The sequence below is a fragment of the Camelus bactrianus genome, chromosome 3, assembly GCF_048773025.1.
Source record: "Camelus bactrianus isolate YW-2024 breed Bactrian camel chromosome 3, ASM4877302v1, whole genome shotgun sequence".
NCBI classification, from domain to species: Eukaryota; Metazoa; Chordata; class Mammalia; order Artiodactyla; family Camelidae; genus Camelus; species Camelus bactrianus.
The window spans coordinates 24282012-24304061 of NC_133541.1; the positions used below are offsets into that span (position 1 = coordinate 24282012).

At 47.2% G+C, this 22050-nt stretch overlaps 1 protein-coding gene across 4 annotated transcripts in view; it reads right to left on the minus strand.

Annotated features, from left to right (window-relative positions):
* MTMR12 (myotubularin related protein 12) overlaps positions 1-22050 on the minus strand; it is a 59369-nt gene that overhangs the window by 30967 nt on the left and 6352 nt on the right. Inside the window, exons 1-5 of one of the 4 annotated variants that reach the window (XM_074356806.1) lie at positions 21393-21817; positions 5527-5587; positions 3066-3208; positions 1628-1700; positions 673-803 (exon numbers count right to left, since the gene is read on the minus strand). In XM_074356806.1, coding sequence (XP_074212907.1) covers positions 673-803; positions 1628-1700; positions 3066-3208; positions 5527-5587; positions 21393-21488 — 504 coding nt within the window. In that variant the 5' untranslated portion in view covers positions 21489-21817. Of the gene's footprint in view, positions 1-672; positions 804-1627; positions 1701-3065; positions 3209-3315; positions 3574-5526; positions 5588-15119; positions 15162-21392; positions 21818-22050 lie in introns of those variants that run through there. The other 3 variants (XM_074356807.1, XM_074356800.1, XM_074356805.1) reach the window with 3 other exon arrangements.

A 22050-nucleotide genomic window follows, 5' to 3' on the forward strand; every position in this document is an offset into this window, starting at 1 on the left:
TAAAAAGAATGCATAAATCACTACAACCAAAGACAACAGATAAACTGGCCTCTCACTAGGTTTCTCCGATGTATTTACCATGACAGTGGCAAGTCTGAGATCTTCAATATCTTAAGAGAAATCTTGGAAGTTACAATAATCATTGTAACCAGTTCACCCAGTTACACATCTCAATTTGCTGCAGCAACCAGATTAAGTAAGTCACCAAAAGCATAGACTCATTTGGTGACTCACTTTGCCCATCAGACCCATATATCTCCTCCTCCTTCCACATGCAACCACGACCTCCCAGATGTCAGCTCATTCATTCCGGGGGGTGGGGGTGGGTCACTGCCGCTGCCTTTGGGAAAGGCTGTCAGAGGTGGGGGATGAGGGTTGCATCTGGCTGCTCCATCCTTCCCTTTCCCCGACTGCCTCCTGACCCTGGTTTACCACCTCCCACCCTTTGGAGGCTCCAGGAATGAAAACACTATGAAGGATTAAAGGTAGCATGTACAGTCATGCTTTTCCAGATTCTCTCTCAATTCTAACCAAAGCTCATGGGATTATAATCAATTTCAGCTTTATAGAATGAAAGGCTCCCCTCAACCTTCGTGTAATAGAAGCAAGAACTAGCGTTAGTGGGGAAAACCTGATGGGAAATAAAACCTGAAAACACATGCAGCTAGTTACCCTTTTGACTTCCTCTTCTTTTGTGTACCTCAGACAGAAGTGGAATACCCGGAGGTCTTTGCAGTGGATGATGAGTTTCTCAGGGTACTTCTTCAGCTGTCCAAAGAGAGTCTTTTTTTTCTCATCAAACACTACACGTCAGCGATGAAACCAGGAAGGGAGATCATGTTATAAGGCAACAAGTCAGTGCTAAAGAAACAAGGTAGACTACTAACTTCTAAGGACACCTCTCAAAAGTGAGAGGAAAGGTGCTGGCTCCTAAGTGACTGTCAGCAGGGGCCCTGTTCTCTGAGAACAGTCAGGGTTCCTCTCCCCTCCTGAGAAAGCACAAAACCGCAAAGGCCTGGTCACTGCCGGTAGGACCGACTCCACCCACCTGCAGAAGACCCAGCTCTGAAAGCCAAGGTTAGGAAACTGGACAGGAAATCCCCAGGGATGTGCTTTTGGGACAGTCAACCCTGGGTTCATGGTCAGGGCCCCTCTAGACACCTTCCTCCCTGTCTTACAGTTTGTACCATATAACACCAAGAGGTGCTAGGAACATCATAAATGGCTACCGAATGGTTTCTGAAAAAGCCCGACTACAAAAACAAAGAAGTGGAGCAGAGAGAGGCTTGTTTAGTCAGCAGGAAAGACACTGGAGTGCAGTACAACGGGCCTTTACCACGTTAGCCTTTACAGTAAAACCTACACAGTTAACACTGACATGTGGTCAATATCTAGCACACGACAGCTCCATGGGTTATCAGAAAGAACAGGTTCCAAGTTCAAGCCTAAACTCCAGCTTAGTGACTCCAAATAAGTCACTTCACATTTCAATTTTCTCATCTGTAAAACTGACTTAAACAAGATAAATATGTGAAGAAATTTTCATAAACTTTAAAGGACTAAGAAAGTATCATTATCAGTTATACTTTCAAAGACTGGCAACACTCCAGGGGAAACAGACACTTACCTCCATAAATCTGATCAACACAGTGGAGTGTGATGTCATTTTCTCCTATAACCTTATTCTTAAATTGGGTTTCCTAAAGATTCAAAAGGAAACAACTGTGACTCCTGTCTATGCACTGTTAGACATTTATAGACATTTATAGGCAGAGCAAATCACCATTCTCCACTTGCATATTAAGAAAAATGGGGAATGGTTGGGGGAAATGGGTAAAGGTGGTCAAAAGGTACATACTTTGGTTACAAGCTAAGTAAGTCCTGGGGATGTAATGTACAGCATGGTGACTATAGTTAGTAACACTGCATTATACATTTGAAAATTGCCAAGAGGGCAAATCTTAAAGGTTCTTATCATAAGAAGGAAATTTTGTTAACCCTGTGAGGTGATAGATGTTAACTAAATGTACTGTGGTGATCATTTCACAATATCTACATATATCAAATCATTATGTTGTACACGTTACACTAACACAATGTTATGTCAATTTTATCTCAACAGACCTAGAAAAAATAAATGAACAGGTGTACACCCTAAAAAAACAAACAGGGCAACGCAGTCACATGCCTAGGAAAGGGATGAACAAGTAGTGAAGTGTGTGAGAAATGCTGTTGAACACTCGTTTTCCAACCCAGGCAGAACATGCCATCCCTAGGCTGCACCCAGGTCAACGTGCCAGGCCACTCATGATGACTTTGAAAGGTGCTGGGAAGTGGTACGCAGGTTTGGACTTCACACAAATGCAAACAGTTGAGTGACAGAGCTATAAGAAGCCAGGAAGAAAACTGGGAAGATTCCAGTTTCCATAAACGCTGTCTTTGTACAGAACTAGGAACCCGGCCACTGCAGCACCAGCAGCACGGAAGCCCACACTCCGAGGCAGCAATGGTGCTGCCCGCGGCCAGGCCGGCTGGTCTCTGCTAACGCACAGCACACCCCGAGTGGTGTGGGCCTTCTCGCCTCATTCCACTGCTCACTCTTCATGAGCAGGGACAAATCTTACAAGGACACTGCTCCTCGGGGCAGAGTAAACACAAAGTAAACCCAATGTCAAGTGCTGCTTTCAGCATCAGTTTAATAACTGAACTCAGTTCCTGAATCTGAGGAAGAGTTCAGTATAGAGAAAACATGGGGAGCCAGCATATCTGGGGAGACGTGGTTCCCATGAGTGAGACAGACTGTGCTGAAATACAGGAGAAAATAGAGTTGACAGTGTCAACCTATGAAGTCAAACGCAAGTCACTGTGACGTGAGGCACTAGTGGGAAACTGACAGTCCTCCCACAGAAAGGAGACCCCTATCGGGAGAGAGCAGACTGCAGCGAGGAGGACTCCGTCCTTCGTGTTTATGTGTGTTGTGGGCGAGCAACTGACAAGCTGGGAAAAAAGACAATGGGGCCACAAGTGCACTGCTCCCACCCAAACTCCGCCAAGCTCATACATACATCATTGTCCAATGCAGATTCGTCATCGCCCAAGAAAGCAATCTTGAAGTCTGTGCAGACAAGCCTCCCGTAGATCCCACGCTGACAGGAATCTTCCTGGACACACTTCAGTACTGTGTTGGCTTCACAGAGCAGCTGTTCACCTGACCGAAACCAAACAAGTCCACCTTAGAGCCCTCAGGAAACACACAGTATGCAAACAGTACAAGCCTCCCCGGCTCTGTTCCCGTAAAGACACACAGACACACACACGAATCAACGCGGCACTTGAGAACTTCACACTCTCCCAGCACGTAGCATCGGTGCCTGGATAGGTGGAGACGATCTTGGATGTATGTACGAGCACAGAGCCTGGTATTTTTATCACTTGGGCCCAAGCAGACGTTCTGCAGAAGCGGTACCCAAGTAGGCAAAGCCAGAAAGGCTGCCCAGCACGCTCTGGCACGCAGCTCTCGAGCCCCCTTCCCCATGAGAGGGGCCAGCCCTCACCCTGGAGCTGCTGGGAGAGGTGGGTGTCTCCCGCCCAGGGCTCCCAGGCCACTGCCTCAGGCGCAGAGGCTGCAGCTCCACGGATGAGGACAGGAGGAAAAGAGAGGTCAGAGGTGTGTGGGGAAAAAACAGTTTCCTCTCTTTCTTAGTTGTGAGCATTTCCTCTCAGTGTGTCACCTTTCCTGCTCCATCTGCAGACACCCAGCAGTGTGAGGAGCGGTATTTCCTGGTGACAGAGAGTACTTCTCTTGACAGCCAAAAGAATGAGGATTTAGGGAGAGGCCGGAAGCAGAGAAGCTCATGACGACTGGCAGCAGGGGGGCGGGGGGCGGGGAGGCCAGGAAAAAGAGAAGGATGAAAATGAAAAACTGAGTGCAGATACTTTGCAACAAGATAAAAAGGAATTTTCTTATCTTCCAACAACCAACTTCTTGGAATTTCCCTCTGGATATTTCCTTCAATGGCTTTAAATTTACTATTTAGCTCAAAATTCATTTAATCTAACATTCAGTATGAAAACAAAGAAGAATTTCAGACACTAAGACTATCAAGGGACATATACTACGTTTCTTCTTTTTTTTTTTTTCTATCTTCCAAGGGATTAATTACTAGGGAAACACTGGAAGATGGCTCAGTCACCAGGTCAGCCTCTACAGAGACTGCAGAGCTTGAAGAAAACAATGAAGTCAGGGCCTCATTAGAGTTTTAAATAGTCCAAGAAAAGTGCTTCAGCTGAGTCTGAGGTGGAGGACACACGTGTGAGGCTCCCTGCACTTTCAGCTCCCAGCGTGAAACAGCTAACAGTGAGCCCCTCCCCAAGACCAAGCAGGCCCTGTGGACAGGCAGTCAGGCCCCGGAGACCGGAGTCGGCCCACGGGGCTAATACAGCATCCCGGGGAGGCTGCACACAGCACGCTGCGCCTCAGGTATCAGCTTGCAGGTGCAGACAGAGCCTCGAATCATGGGCAGAGGAAGCTGGAAAAGATTTCAGTCTAGTCTAGGCAACTGGGGCTGCACACCTGGGAGAGACCATCAGGAAATCTGGGGGATGGGAGAATGTATACACTAAGCTAAAAACAAAAGTAAATTTCAGAATCTATAACCCAACAAAAGGAAATAAGATACATGGATTGAGGTTCACGCCATCATTATAGGAAAAGGCCTTTCAAACTTAATATTAAAAAAAAAAGTTACAGATTCTGATACACTTACCAAATAAGGTGGATCGGTTAGAAACATGTGTGTATTCATAATCTCCCAATAAAATGGAATAAAATTAAAAGTACTGGAATGAGGCCTCTATTGTTTTGGGAAAAGGTACCTAAAAATACTTACGCAAATAGCTATTTGGGATTGGAAAAAATAAAGTGGAAGAACTGAATGCACAACTCACAGGAGAGCCCCATATATGGAGAGCTGCACCACCAAGTAGTTTTTATTTCTGAATTCAGAAATGATGGAAATTTGACTTAAGCTATAGAGTCACTCATCTCCATCTCAAAACAAAACAAAACCCCCCAAAATCCCCAACCAATCCAGGCTCCTTGGTGATGAGGTGATGACTATAGACAAAGCCCTGGCAGCCCCAGGGCTGGTTAAACCCCAGCAGGTGTGGGTCACAGGGATCTGCAGGGGACCAGCATTTTCCTGACCAGCGACCAGAACACTTGATGGGCCAAAGTAAGACAACCTGAAAAAGGGCCTCATTTGTTTAAAAAAGAGGTGAGAATTTCCCAGATTTATTTTTATCAGCTTGGAGGAAGGGGAAACAAAAATTCTTTGTAGATGTTGTAATACACAATCCCAGGTGTGTAGTTACTGAACTAAAGACCTTGATATTTTTGTTCAACTCATTACTGTCACACGCTGTCTGGATGAAAACAAAGGGGTTTATATATAGTGCTACTAGGGATGACAATTTATCACTGGCTTTGAAATTGCACACGAGGGACGACGCTAACATGATGGTTACCTGGCAACAAGTGAAGAGTTACTTCCTTCTCTGTAACTTCCTTTTCGTTTGTGTGAATTTCCTAAAAGAGAAGAGCAAAGGGTAATATTTTTCTTTGTTTAAGGGCTCAAATGAATCACATAAAGCCATTCTTTCAGAATACACACTAAAACATCATATGCCCTCAGGAGTTTTCTGTTTATTTAACACGCTAGTTTTTTTTTTTTTTAAGTTTTTTTAACTAAAGGAAGGCAGAAAATTCCAACAAGTTGGTTCAATGTATTAAACTAATTATTTTGGATGGACAGTTATTAGTCGTCCCAAGCAAAGGCCCAGGGATGGGCACCCCCCACCTAAAGGAACAAATGTCGCACAGCGAAGTAAGGCAGCTGAAGGAGAGTCAGAAAGAATGGAAGGTGGTCCACAGAGTCCTCTCTTCCTCTAGTGAGAATCAAGCATCAAAAACAAAAGACTGTTGTGTTTTTGAGAGAAAATGGACCTGTGTAAAGGGCTCGAAGTTAAGAACAGGGAAATGTGAATGTATCAAGTCCATACTGGTCCGTGTACTCTGCAGCACAGCAGGGCTCAGTAAGGGCGCTGGGCACGCATCTGCCCACTCTGAGTCACTACCACCACCAGGCAGCACCCCGAGATGCAATCACTTCTAGTAAGGAAGCAAGGCCAGGTACTGTGTCACTGTTTCTCAATAAAAATATCTTCAAACACGTGTATGTTCGGTTCAGTGTTTAGTGGATATTCAAAGATAATTAGCAATCTGTAATGAATTAACAAACCAAAGCAACAATCATGGATGGCTGTTAACCAAAAGAGAGGCAAGTGGGGCCCCCTTATCAACCTACCATGCCATCTATGAAGAATTCTTGCCAGAATGTCTAACCTCAATGTGCCTGGGCTTCTATGTCAACCCACCAATTTACAAGAACACAGGGACAGAGAAACATGTTAAATGATACCACAGGGATGCCACCAGTCAAATCCTGACTGTCGGAAATTCTACAAAACACAACCAGTTCTGCTGATAAATAAAAACGGAATTTTAAAATTTTGCTTTGAGTAGAAGTCTCTGGGTAGTACGAGTTTTCTGAATTTGTTGATTCAGCCTGAAGCACGGCACTAGAAGCAAGCTGGGGACAGCTGAGGCAGGGAGAGGCTGGGCAGCCCATCTGGAGGCTGAAGAACAAGAACACAGTCATGGCTTTTTCAGAGATCCCATCTTGAGCATGCTCTATTTTGGAGATAACTACGATTTCCACCCCAGGAGATGCCAATAAATCAAGCCGCTCTGAGGCAGTGCTTCTCACGCCAGTGGAGGGTCAGATCACCTGGGGGGCTTGTTATCTCTACAGACATTCGGACTCCACCCCCAACCCCGCTCAGACAGGCCTGAGGACTCGGGAGTGTGTAGGATGCAGCTGGGCCTCTGGTTTTGAAAAAGCTCCCCAGATGATTCTGATGCGTTGCTCTAGGTTACACCAGAGGGACTATTTTTGCATATGTAAATGCTATGAGTGTTTTGGTAATTTAGAGATTCTCATTGAGAGTTTTCATCATCTGTCATTGACAAAGCACTAAATTAAAGCACAATTATTTTTGACAGGTCTATCATCTTTGAGGAAAGCAAAGCTATTCACTCATTGAATTCAATCAGCTGTTAGAAAACGGGCAATCATCTTTAATGCTTGGAATCGTTCAAAAACTGAAGCCCCCACGGAGAAGACTACCCTACTGTTGCATCTGCAGAAGTATCATCTTCTGATGCGGAAGAACTTATACTATCCAAAGCTACCTACATACACCAATTCTTGAAATGGTTAGTGAAATTCTTTGTTTACATTCCATAAACAAGACAATCAGAAGACACCTTCAAGGATTCTGTCCTACCCAAAACTTTCTGCTTCTCAGCCTCCGGGAGTGAACCACCTCCTCCCCATCGACTGCACGGGCTGCTGGACAGCAGATCCTGCAAAAGGCTAATCACATTGGCTCTGCATTAATTTGGCTGAAGGGCTAAGAGAAGTTGAACAAGCTGGCCACTTCAGCTACAGACTTGTAGATTTGGCCACAAATAGGGGGCAGCAGAGAAAGGTATTCTACAGAGAATGAGATACTTGAAGACAGTATGTGGAGATAAAAGCCCAACTCCCAGACACACAAGCAATCCCGCCTGAATTCCACGGCTTTCCAGGTTCTAGTAAGGCCCAACCACACCTCTGGCCCACGGTTCCATGAATCACACTTGTATCCTTCTAACATACTCCCTTGCTAACAAAAATTAGCTACAGTTCTGTTGACTGTCACCAAGGGTACTGACTTAGGTCACTTGCACTAACAACAGAGACACCACAGATGACAGAATCATGTTCTGCAACATGTCAACATGCAATTTTATCAAGGCCACAGGATCAGGAACCAATGTTACAGCCACCATGTCACGAGTTGAGCTGGCAGGGAGGAGTCAAATGCCAGAGGTAGCATCAACCACCTCAATGCTGTGCGTTTTAGATGAGGTGAGGACGTATGAGGCTGCCAAGCTGTAAAGCCTCACTGGATTCTACCATTGTTCAAGTGGATAGAAAACCCTGAATGGCTTTCCTTGGCTAGGACCCCTATATTTTCTTGCATGACCTCTCTGGGTGTACAGGCACATACAACCCCCTGCCCTGCCCCCTCCTACGTACCAGGTAAAACAGAATATCCCACATCATTCTTAGCCTTGTCATTTCCAAGGTAAGTCATACATGTATTTGTATATACATATATTTAAAGCAGAAGATACTAAGCTTCTAAAGATAACTGAGGTTTGTACACGGAAAGGGAGGAGATTTGTAAGAGACAAAGATCATTTAAATGAATCCCTACCAAGCGCTAGGTAAACAGGAGCACACAGGCTGGCGGGGAGAACAGACAACGCTGACGACTGATGGATGCTATTATAAAGACTTTGACGTGGGGCTACAGGAGCACAAAAGTGGGGACCTAACTCTGCAGAGGGACCAAGTGGGGGAGGCTGTTCAAGCACATGCTTCCAGAGAAGTGGCTCGTAAGGAACATGCAGGAGTTCCCCAGCTGGACCAGCAGAGAGAAGAGGAAAGGGAAGGTGCAAAGACATGGAGGCAAGCAACTCCACAGGAGGGTGAGAAACACGGCCGTGCAGCAGTGGGCTCGCCGGCCGTATGAGGGGGTCTGGGCTTTCTCCCGTGGGTGGTGGGGGGCACATGAAGGAATGCAAGGGGGGGGTGAACAAAGCACACATATTACTGTCTCCAATAAACGTCTTTCTGGTAAAAGCACAGGACTAAATCAGGAACCTGGGTGGGTTCTAGCCTACAGAGCTACCAGGAGGACCTCGGGCAAGTGTCCTGGCCTCAGTGTCCCCATCCAAAAGGACAGAATCAAGAGCAGTAATGCCTGTCTTGTGAGATGAAGTAGAAGAGACTTGCCCAGGATCAAAATTATGACAATGCAGTGAGTCGGAGGACTTGTGCCCAGAAGGAGGGAGGTCCCCGATGGCTTTCCCTCCTAGAAACAGAAAAGGAAGACCCTGCAGACCTGCTCTCTCCATTCTAAAACACTCTGTCACAACATGGCGCGGTATTCTCAAAGGGATGAAAATGAATCTACTAGAAGCATTTCCCAGGAGAAAAGGAAAAGGCTGGAGACATTTCCCCACTCACCCTCATCTCTATCAAATGCCCCAGAAGCTTAGTATTTATTTTTCATTTTAAAAGTATGGACTCCTCTTCTTCCCTAGAATATTGTTAAATACAGTCTGATGTTGGCAACAAGTTGCTGACCAAAAACTGACGTGAGAAAAGGGAACACCCACCTAGCAGCTAAGTGGTGGAGCAGCCACACGTCCCATGAAGCATGTGGGAACATCAGCACTGGAAGGGACGACAGGGAAACCACCAAGATCCCCAACAGTGCTGACTTCCTACTAAAGCTGCCGTGATCGTCAGACTTCCGCCCGCCCCGCAGACAGGGCGAGGAGAGCTCGGCTCAGCACAGACGCACACACTGCTGTCCCCGTAGCCAGCGTCCAGGGACCAGGATCCTAATCATCCCTATCTCGAATGCCGCTACACCAATAACAAGACTCGACTTAACCAAGACACTGATCCCGAAGCAACCTCACCCATTTTGATACACTGCGGAGAATCATAAAGTGAAAAAAAGATTTCCAAGCAGCAAAAACTGATGTGTCTGAGTTTGTGCAGAGTGAGTGAGGCCCTCCACACGCTGTCCGTCATTCTCAGCCTCCACTTCAACTGTATGCATGTACTAAGCCCTATGATGTGCCAGGTAACCCTGCGTCAGTAGCTCACTAATCCTCACAACAACTCTAGGACTGCTATTATCTCCATTTTACAGATGAAGAAACTAAGGCTTAAAGGGTTCAGGAACTTGCCTTTTATAGGAAAAGAAGTCACTAACCAAGGGTCCAGCCCGCGCCCTGACTAACTCCAGAGCCCACCTTTCTAGTCGTTGTGCACTAGCTCTAACAAACGTCGTCTCCAATTTCCCACCACCAAAAAGGAAAGTCATCACCTCCATTGCGTATTTTAGAAAACTAGCCTCCTGTTACAAACTGATTAGAACAAATCAGAAAAATTCCCTTAAGAGAACTGTACTCAGTGGAGGATTTGCCGTGTACAGGATAAAAGTACGGGAAGGCTGACGTCAGCTACGCTCCTGAGAATCTGCTGAGAGGTTGCAAAGCAGCCTGGTTGTTTTTTCATTCCACTGGTTCTCAAAAAGTATCTTCTCCAGTTTCTTACCAACTTCACATTCAGGGTGCACACACCTTGGCAAAGGAAGAAAAGGGGAAGGGTCCCGCCAGATGATCACTGACCCTGAAAAGAATGGGGGTGGGAAGGACAGGGTCCCTACAATTAAGCTCTTATAGGTCAAATGCTTATAAATGTTCACATCAACACTTCACTGTTTACAAGGGCTTTGAGTCAAAAACTGAAGTTGTTATTCTCAGTTTAATTTCATCCAGCCAGAAGAGCAAATTCCAAGAGGCAACAGAACATCCCTTAAGGTTCCAAAACACAATTTCTTTCGATCACATCTGGCACCAAGTGCTAAAAAGACTTAACACAAACATTCTATTTCCTCCAAGTTGCTCTACTGCTCTAAAATGAACACTTAATACTCTTTGTTTTCTCAGCTAAAACAGAAAATCCAAGGGGGGGGATGCATTTGCATCTACATATTGGGTGGGAATCCATGTGTATCTTAGAACAAAGTTTACCTTTTTTTTAAAGCAGAGTGTTGTATTTTTAATACAGCATAGTACGAACAATTTGTTTTGTCTTTCCCCTGGTTCCTCCAAATTTTTCTCTGTGCATGTACTAAAAACAAGTAATACAGATTTGGGACCACAGTCCAAAATCCAGTTCTGGTACCTACAGAAATGACCTTGGGCCTGCCATTTAACCTGACTGGGCTCCAGTTTCCTCCTGCAAATGGAAACAATACTACCAACGTAAGGATCTGAAGAGAAATGGGTGTGAACATCTGGCACGTACATTCAGTAAATGGGAGTTGTCACAATTGTAACTGTAATTGGCGGTGCTGGGGGCTGAACCCAGGACCTTGTGCCTGCTAAGCATGCGCTCTACCACTGAGCTCTCCCCTCCCTGCTCTGCGCTGCTTCTTGATTCCTTTCTTTTTCTCCTCCTTTCCTTTGATGATTAAATGAAGAACTCAAATACACAACTTAAGAGTTACAAGTGTTCAAGATTCTGTCACATGAGTAGAATAATTTCTACTTCTCCCTCAATTCTGTTTCCCACTTTAAACTGACTGTTCAGGAGGCTTCTCAATTCTTTTTTTTCTGTGGATGAGAAACTCCTGCAATTAGCATTGCTCAGGTAGGCCCTAATTCTGTAAGGCTGACTACACAGGAATATCGAAACTATGGGAAAAGAAGTGGCATTTTTCTATTAATAGGATCTGTCTTCTACAAGCCCACAACGACTTAGGTCTCGTCATTTGCTGTCTTTTCTTCTGCAACAGAAAGTACTTTGAACCCACTACAAGACCAAAAGAGTAAACTAATGGCTTTCTTAAGAGAACACCACACCCAGAGAAGGGACTGCTCAGGCATGCTGTACAAAAGGAAAGCTTTCTTGACTGCTGAATTTTTTCAAAGTATATTAAGTAGCTGAAAGTTGGTGATAAATTGAGCGTAAGCACTTGAGCACTGGAATTTAAGGAGCCACACTATAGGCAATCATCACTAAAACCTAACCCGTCTCTGGTTAACACTTCAACAAAACTATAAATATTCACTATCAATTCTTACTGATAATCAACTCAAGAGAAAAAATAAGCACCATCACCTCTACCATCAGTCACTCCCCGCCCCCAAATCAAAATATACAGCAGTCCTGAGAAGAGAAATAACCTAGAGGACTCCCATAAATAAGGGCATGCAAAGAAGAATCACAAAGAAACCCTCCTCTCACGGACAGGACTTGTTTCCTTCTATTCTGGGAAGGTACCGTCTGGAGGAGGAGGCAGGGAGGACAGAAAGGACAGTATGCACGGCCTGGGTCCTACAGCTCCCTCACCCCCGGATTTCTACAACCGCTCTTCGAACTCCATGAGAAAAACACAGAAAGAACTAACAAATATGGAGATACTATTTCAAAGTCTGTGAGAAGTGGTAACATCCGCTGCTTGTTGATCCAGGGAGAATGAACATAGTTGAATGGAGGAGAGGGGAAGTGGTTAACAATAAGGGTACAGCCCACCTCTGGATGTGGGTCTTAAAGTGGGTTACAGGACATGACGACATTCCCACGTGGAGGCCCTACTCCTGATCATGCCGATTTCTGAATGCGTATAAGCTGTTGTCTTCAAGGGGAATTTTATTGGACCAGTGATTAAAGGCTATCCAACTTGACCTTTACAACTGGATGAGTAAATACAATCTTTTACTTATTGACATCACCGAATGCTACGTTGTGACTCAGGGGTCACTCGGGGACTGCAGAAATCACCAGTGTCCACTGTGTGAATGCCAAAGTAGGTACTCTCAAGGGCCAGCCCTCACGGAGGCTGAGAGGTAAATAATGATAAACATTCTACGAGCCTTATGTGCCAGGCGGTGTTTAAAGGGCTTTCTACTTATTAACTCCTTTAATCCTCACAGCCAAGCCTTTGAAACAGGGCTCTTCTCCCACTAATGCCTCCACCTTGTAGATGAAGACACCCGGCTAGCACGTGGTGGAGCTGGAAATCAAACCGGGCAGCTGGCTCAGTCTGTGTTCTTACGTGATGCCACACTACCTTGTATGAGGAATGAAGGAAAAAAGGGAAAACAGGGCAGAAAGATCAGTGAATGTATCTGCTAGAATCAGCTGAAACCAGGTCAAAGCAAGCATCACTGAAAGTGCTCAGGGAAAGCCTAAAAGTGTTACAGAGAGGCAAACGGAGGCTGAAAGAAAAAAGAAAAAAGAAACACATGTACCCCCCAGGAGTAACAGCTGCTGTGTGGGGAAGGACCTGGGAGCTTCCGCAGCTGACAGCTCACCTCTTATGACTTACTCCACCGGGTCCTCTGAGGCCTGAATCTCTTGAGTGTCACCTCAACCATCCCTCAAGAGTTCAGTGGGGACATTCTGATGTACACAACACTCCAGGAAAGGCTCCAACTGCAGGCAACACTTCCCTGGACCATCCCATGCTTCCCTTCTAGGGGCTTTACACCTCTTTCTCCTTCACCTCCATATCCAGTCTATCACCAAATTCTATCAAAGTTACTATTTAATATAGCTAGAATCCATGTTCCTCTCTTATCTCCACCAGCACCCCCTAGTCCAAGCTATCATCATCTCCCACCTGGCCCACTGCAACAGCTTGCCAACTTGTCTACCTGCATCAGCCTCTTTCCACCTATGTGCACCTCTCTTTCTCTGTTCTACATCCTCTCAGAACAGTCTGCTCTGGATTATCAGTGGGACGAGGACAATGACGGGATAAAGCCTACGAGGACCTGCATGGCCTGGTCTCCACCTACTTGTCCAGTATGGTTTCCTATCACCCACCTCCTCAGTCTGCATGTTGGCCACACTGGCCTTCCTTCAGCCTCCTAGACCTGCCAAGCTCCTTCCCACCCTGAGTCCAAGTTCCTCCTGCTTGGAATACTTCTCTGTACCCTCTGTGCCCCGTGACTGTGCGTATCCATCAGACCTCAGAACAAGGCTCACTTCCTTAGGGAAGCCTTCTCCGTTACCAGGCTTTTACAGCCCCACGTATCCCTCCCTCTTAGCACTCGTCATGATTGCAATTTCACATCTGTTTATGTAATTATTTAAGTCTATCTCCCCACCAATCTCTAAACTCTTTGGGGGCAGATCCTCTGTCTGGTTTTTTGCCACTCTATTGCCCTAGAATCCAATACAGGCCTTGCAAACAGTAAGTGCTCAGAAGATTTCATTGAGTAATTTAATAATGGCTTTAAGTAATGAGAGGTTTTAAAATAAATCCAGCAGGGACCAGAGAACATATGGGAACTTAAAAGACAATATCTAAGCATTAATATGGCTGGCATCACCAGATGCTCTCATCATATTGTAAAGAACTGGAGAAACGGTTCGCTCCTTTAAAGGCTGCCATGTAGGTGCTATCCATCCAGAAAGGCCAGTCGTAGAGCCTGTCAGTAAGAACTGCAGGAGAGCAAGAGCCGTGGACGGGCCTGGAGTCCTCCCAGATCTCGCAGGCAATTCAACCCGCACCCGGGGACAGCTGCCCCTGCACTATCCCTGTTCTTGGAGGCAGTGGGAACTTCTTAAACAGTCACCTCATTTCAGAAAAGGGCCCAGAGTCCCCCTTAATCCTTTGTTCCTCTATCCCACTATCCTTCAACTCTGCCACTCCCTGCCCAGCTGTCTAATCAACAAAGGTCCCAATCTTACTTCCAGAGCTGTGACCTGTGGGATAAAATTCCTTACTGACCCCAGTTAAGTGTCATGTTCAATTTGTCAGAAAAGGAGGTAGAAAAGTACAGTTCTTTAATAATTGAGCAGAACTGGTTCTACTAGTTATGCTGACAGACTTTTCTCCGCGAGAGGCCTGAAAAGGAACTCATTTGAAAGTGATGCAAATTTTCAACAAATGGGGCATTAAACACGGCCTCTGTGGTTTGTGCAGCACCTCACGCTGCCCCATCTGAGTCTGGACAAAGCTCGCTATTGCGGCATAAAAGAATAGTAACAAGACGGCTGGCACTGCTCACAGGGCGTCCAGGTTTCCAAAACCAGGGTATCCCAGTGGCCTGAATTCAGTTAGAACAGCAGCACAAACGTAAACGGAGAGTAGTTCTGCCAGAGCGGCACGATCAAGGTTGGGGTCTTCTGCTTAACTCCTTATTTCAACATTTACCTCAATGCTATGGCTGCTCTTTTTGTTTGTTTGATTTAATTTAAAAAGAGGATAAGGGCATGAGCAGCACGTCGTCCAGTTTCCACACATTTTACCCCACAGATCAAAAGGAGCTACATGTGTTCCCGCTCCCACTGAGAGAATCCACAGTTCCTGGGACGCCAGCTGCCACGGCCCCCACATCATCCATCACTCACTTTCTGCGGGGTCAGAAGCACTCCCATTCTCGCTATGTCTGTGCCGGACAAGATGTGAGAACTGCCACCCCTTCTGCAGTAGGCTTGCAGCCCAACGGAGACATGCCCACCGGAACCCACATCATACAGCTGGCCCTGTGTTAAAAACGTCTCAGTCTGATCTCCTCTCTGAACTCTGCTTCTAAGAAGAAGCGGCCCAAAGCACAGGGCTCCAATGAGCCTGTGAAGCGAAACCAGTGAGTCAACACTCAAGCTGTATGTCTGGTTACTCAGAGCTACAAGGTGACCCGTCTCTAATAGATACCATTCATCTCAACAAAACAGCTCCTGAGTACCCGAAATACCAAATGCCCAGGATAAAAAGACAAATGAAAATTGACTTCTGTCCTCAGGACGTTCAGACAAAAAATAACAACCAGAACACTGGGTAACCAGCGCAAAAAATATCAGACACCTGCAGAAGATTCTCCCTCTACGCCATCATCTCGTTTAATCCTCACAACTCTTAACTGCCACTCCTGCTCCCGTTTTAGAGATGAGGAAAATGAGGCTGACCAAGGTTAAGTGAAGCAAGACTGGAGCCTGGGTTGGCCTGCCCAGCGCCATGCTCTTCACTAAAATAAACCAGACCTGTTGACCACATCCTCCCCAGGGACACAATCTCCTCCCCGCTGCCTTTCAGACACTCTGTCATCGACTGAACTGTCATTTCTTCGCACCGCTCTACTCCAGCACAGCAAATGCCGAAGTGACCACACACACAGCCCCTGCCTTCCCAGAGCGCACAGGAGTCTGAGCATGGGACAGGTGCATGTGGCACTGTGCCGGGACTAGGGGACACAACGGGAGCACGGCAGAGACACCCACCTGCGTTCACAGAGGGCCAGCGAAGACTGCTACCTCCGGAGGTGTTGTTCAGACTGAGATCTGAAAATCGGCAGAAAGGAGTTCCGGACCAAACGACCCACACTCAGTCTGGCTGCACCGCCTCATCTCCCTTCTGGGCAGGGTCCTCTTTTCTTCTCACAGGACCTCTGTTCCACGGAGAAGCTCTCCAACAACATATGCTGGGGACCCCCTACCCCTCAAATGGCTCCTTACTCCAGATCTCTCTTCAGAGCTTCAGATCCAGGCACCCAAACAGCTTCCTGGCGCCTTGCGCTGGAACGTCCCTCAGATCCTCCAAATTCACATCTGAGTCAGGTCACCTCTTCCCCCCACCCCTCACCTAACCTGCTGTCCTCCTCTGGACTCCGGCCCCGCCATCCACCCGCAGCCATTCTCGGCTCTCCCCTGCCTCTCATAACCCTGCCTGCTCTGCTCTCCGCACAGAACCCGTCCACGTCTGTCCATCCCTGCCGCTGTTTCTACTCCAGGCCACCATCACCATGCACATGCCCGTGATTACAGCCACACAGCCTCCATCTGACCCCCTGGAGCATGCGCAGGGCCCACCCGATCCACTCTCCCCGAGTCCTGCCTGTCCAATTCACTGTCCAATCCACTGCCCACATGGTTCAAGTTCTCTGCAAAGCTTTCTTGTACTGTCACAGTCTCTCACCTTGTCTGTCTCCCCAACCAATGATGCAAACTGGGGGCTGAGGCTGTACTTTTGTGTATTTTTAGCCTCAACTCCTAGCATACAACTCCTGACAGGTAGTAAATTGCCAACAGAAGTCTACTGAAAGCATGCATAAGTAAAAACATACAAAGAGACAAATAATTCTGATCCTGTAGTATTCTTTAATCCTAAACATAGTTCTTAAGAGATTAAAGAAACAGCCCTAGTAAAATTATTACCTAATACTGTGAATCACTATATTGTACACCTGCCACTTATATAATATTGTACATCAACTATACTTCAATAAAAATTTTTTGTTAATTTTTCAAGTTTGAAAAATAAATAAAAATTATTACCTAAGTATATGATTAGTGAAAGATTTTACTGATCTTTTCACACACTCTGCCCTTAGCTGGTTTTCTGAAACACATTCTAGTCTCAACAATAGGGCAAGGGCATATGCAAAGACAGACTTTAAATCAAAAGCCTTATCACTGAGGATAGACTAGAGACTAAATCAATCTCTCTACTGTCCAGTTCTAGGAAGCGAGAGAAATCGGAATAGGATTTGTTTCCCGGAGCTGATTTCCAGGGCTGCTGGTTCCCTCCTCCTGGCCCGAGGCCTTCACTCCCTTCTGAGCCAGGCTGACCGGCAGGCTCACTTCCCTGAGAGCCTGAGCAGTTACCACGCTGCCGCTGACCACGGCTAAACTCTCCTAACTATACACTGCCCTGGCAGTCGGTCCAAGCAACAGTCAAGTCAGAGAGCAGCACCTGAAGCTGGGCGCAGACATGCTGTAAGAGGCGAACCATCTCCGTCTGGACTCCACCTTCCAGACCACAGATACGGGGCAGCCTGGGGCCTGGCCTTGAAGGACTCTGCTATTTACTCATCATGCAAATCAGTTCTCAGCCACTATGCGTGTTCATTTCACTGGCCGAGAACCCTCAAGAACCCTTGGGAACCCTCAAGAGTAATTCAGACTAAGCATCTATTATCCGCAAAAATATATGTCTAACTCAGATGCATAAACATGTAATTTGCCGGAGGTTTCACTATGTCCACTTTCACACGTCCCATGTCATTCACCTTGACAACAACTGTAAGGAATTTTCATCCCCACTTTGCAGATAAAGCCAATGGAGCTCCAGGAGGTTAAATAATGTGCCCAGGCGCCTGCAGCTAAGTAGATGGTGAAGCCAGAGCTCACTCTCAGGAGTCTGGACACCAAACTCAGTACTTCTGATTCTGTAAAAGCTTTACTAAGACACGATTCACATACCATACAATTTAAAGTGCACCGATTTAAAGTGTACAAAGCAATGGTGTTTAATATGTTCACAGAATTATACAACCACTAACAGAATCCATTTTAGAACATTTTCATGACCCCCAAAAGAAACCCTGTACCAATTAGCAGTCACTCCCCACTTTAAAACCAACCCCTCTGTCCACCCTCAGCCCCAGGCAAGCAATCTTAAATGCTTTTCCTATTACAAAATAATACCATCAAGTGTTCCTTCAACTGCAAAAAGTCCCAGGACAGGGAATGGGGCAACAACCTTTGGCAGTGTGCTCACCCTAACAGCTAAGCAGTACTCACTCATGTGTCCCTTCTAAATCCTTTCCCTCACATTAGATCTGTTTCCCTTATCTCAGAGGTTTTTTAAGGGAGAAAGTAACTGCTCACTAAGACCCAAACTAAAGCCCTCACCTGTTTTGACAGTTCATCATTTATTGAGTGCAGTGAAACGATTCCTCGGGCTTCTCAGCAAGGATCATTCTTGCCAGGCACTCCCCAGGCCTTTAAATAATACAAACACTTAATCAGATTCTCCCTAGTAAGAAACTCAAGCCAGAGAGGAAACGGTAAGGCCCACGTAGCAGTATCAGTCTCAGAGCCCACAGGTCTGACCTCCCGAAGCAGCTGGCTCGCTTCCAGCCAACAGGGTCCGCTCACTCACTGCTCGTTCGCTGGAACAGGCGCTGCCGGAGGAAGTCAAGGGCAGCCGGAGACACACCCCGGGGAACAGCTGGGCTTCAGGCACCCATGCAGGTCGCTGGTTTACCTCTCCGGTTTACCAAACTAAGCACCAACGGTGACAGCGAAAAGGAGTATTTTTAGGCAAAGCACCTCATGCCAGAGCCGACTCTTGGGACACAAAGACCAAGAGCAGAGTCAGCGACCACACTGAGGTTCCTCACGCAGTTCTCAACCTCAACTCTCCCAAACCTCCCTGCAGGAGAAATAAAAATGACCTCTGAGTGACACTCTCCTGGCTGCCTTCTGAGGCCCTCTCCAGGGACGGCCCCAGGCCATGTCTAGCAGGCCACCCTGAGCGCCACAAGGCCACACTGCAGCCCTGCCCTCAGGCGCTCACAGTTCTGCTGGGGAGATAAGAGCTACATACAGACACAGAGCAATTACACACAAAGGAGTAGAGAATAAACGCTCAACAGCATCACCAAAAACCCAGAGCTACAGATGGCCTGTACAACGGGACAAGAGAGGAGGATGCCAGTTCCAGGAAAGATCTGAGAAGCAGAGGCTGAAGTAATAGGAGCCTTGGTCCTGCCCCGGCTGCTGTGTTTCAGACGGTACCTCTCACACCCTCTTGCCTCTGGCTTTTCTCTGTTTTGGGGTTTCCTCTATGATTTCATTTGAAACAGCAGTTCTCAGCAGGGGCTGAAGGAAGAGATCAGACTTAACTGAGAAGAATGCAGGTTCCTACAGCAGGTACCCACCCCTCCCCGCCCCAGGTGTGGCTGAGTCTCTACAGCTGGACTTGGGACAGTGTGTTTTGAAAGTTTCTCAAAGAACCATGGTGTTTAAAAACAAAAACAAAAAACAGTTCCTTGCATAAAATGTATTTTAAAACCCTTACCTAATCCAAGTCTACAAATCAGGAAATGAGACCCAAAGAGGTAACGGGGCTCCCTCAAGGACACTCAGAAAAGATGGCCAGAGCCCAGGGCCCCAAGTCCGAGCTACTGCTCTTTCAACAAGCCAGAAGCAGGTAGAGTCTGCGGTGGGCCTGGGGAGTGTGTTAAGACTTGGACCAGTGGAAAGGGCCAGGAGCATGGAGGACTCCTAAATAGGAAAATTACACATGTCCTGTCTGTGATGCCCAGGGAACAGGGGTGCAGAAGGGAGCAGCAGCAGGTGGAGAGACCAGTTAAGCAGTTGTGGTCGGTGGTCCCGGCATGAGAGGAAAGGTTAGCAGGAAGAAAGGCAACAGAAATGAAGACAGAGCACCACAGAGGCTCCCCACAGAGGACACCCTGGGGACTGTGACTGGTCTGGACAACACGTGATGGGAAGGCTGACTTAAAAGGAGGGAAGTGGCGCTGAACTGGAGGTATAAGCCCAGGACCTAACACACTGCCCAAACCCCAGGTCCTCCTGGAAGCCCTGGAGACAAGGGAAGACACTGTTATAGGAGGACAGAGCGGAAATCCATCAAAACACTCACTGAAAAATAAAACTGTGTCAGAGGGCAGATGGAAAAGGCACCAACTGTGGTTACAGCAGGGTCCAACAAGAGGGATGGCACCCCTGGCTCTCCACAAGCCTCTGAGTGTGCAAGGGGAGACCGACGCTGGAAGGGAACGCAGGTCAAGTCTCCGCATCAGGACCTGCCCTGGTGGCCCAAGGAATGAACACATGAAGAGCACACACCGCTGCAGCTCCCAGCGTGAACAGCAGCAGCAACCATGGCAGTCAGCACCTCGTTACTGTCACCTGCCAAGGTGAACCGTGTTAGCAACTTTCCACGGGTGGCCTTACTCAAGACTAACAACACTCTTACTGGCTTTTACTCCCATTTCACAGATTGGGAAACTGAGACTCAGAGAAATCACACACCCAGCCTAAATCCATACAACAGGCAGGAAAGCTCTAAGTCCAAAGCCACGCTCTGAACCCCCCACATTACATTTTAATTCCAGTAGCACTGGAATGTTACAAGTGCTAGAAGAGAGATGGCAGGTGGCAGTCATGGTGCTGTCGGAGTCTATCATTTAAGCTAACTGATGTGACCAACTGCAGCTGCAGAAACATATGGTGCTGCCTCCTGTGCCTCCCCTCCCGGTGCCCCCCAGGACTGCTGTGTAAACACCAGGTCAGTCGAGGGGCTAAGAGCCTTGGGGCAGGAGCTTTCCCCTGGTCTTGGAGCAAGAGGGAAGAGGGGCAAATGAGAAGCTCCCTACAGGCTCACCAAGAGCCAGACTGACCTCAGGGTAAAGCAGCACCCACAGAACGGAGGAAACGCTCCGCACCTCCCAGCAGCTTCCCTGGATTTGACTCTTCAGGACTTGCCTCACTTGCACCCGCACATACCTTATTATATAAAGGATGAGGACAGACGCTCCGACCACCTGGTCTCAGCCCACCTACGAGCCTTTTGAGCTGTCTCTGTTGTCTGCCCACTGCATCCTCCTCCTCCTCCCCACAGCAGAGCCCACTTCAATGCTGCCCTTTCCAAGTCCCACGCAGCCGCAGGTGCCGCAGTGGGCCCCCCGCCAGCCCGAGAGCATCGCACGGCAACCCTCCTCCGCCACCATCAACAGGCAGCGCCTACCTCCGCGCGTCACGCCATCTGCCGACTTGCCATCTCTCCAGCAGAATGTGAGCCTCCTGAGCGCACAGACTGCTTTTCCTTTTCATTTCTAATTCTGACACAGTGCTTAGCAAATGAGAGTTACACACCCAGTGATTCTCCCACTTCACGTTACGGTCAGGAATAGCAGCATCTAGCAGGTGTTGAGCACCTGTCACGTGCCAGGTCCTGAGCTGGGGAGACATGGCATTTCTTCTCAGGTGCAAAATGAGCCTGCTGGGAAGATGGGCATCCAGTGCCACAGGTGAGATAAAGTCACGCTGGGAAGTGCATCTCAAGGGGTTAAAGCAAAACAGGAATTCAATTTCATGTCTAGAGAAAAGGCAGGAACACAGTGAGATTTTTTATCCAAAAAACAGTTCACTCCCTTCAAAGATATTCCCAGGAATCTTAAAAAAACTCTCCTCACTAAAACAAAAGCAAAAAGCCCAGCAGCTCAGGACTAGTGCCTGAAACTGGGATTGGCAATGTGTTACAAGGGAAAGGCAGACTTCAAACTATTCACCACTGTGGCCAGGACTTCCATACACAAGCCCTGCTTTCATGGCTGAATCCCCTCTCTTCCCCAAAGCACACAAGTGATGGCTTAGACGCCACCTCTGAAAGGCTGCCCACTAGGCAGGTCAACAAGGAATGTCGAAGGGGCACAGGAGGCAAAAGCATTTACATATAAAATCAAAACAGCCCAGTCTGGCAGCTGCCTTTGAAATAGGTAAAGAGAATTACTACTCCCAGAGGTAATATGAT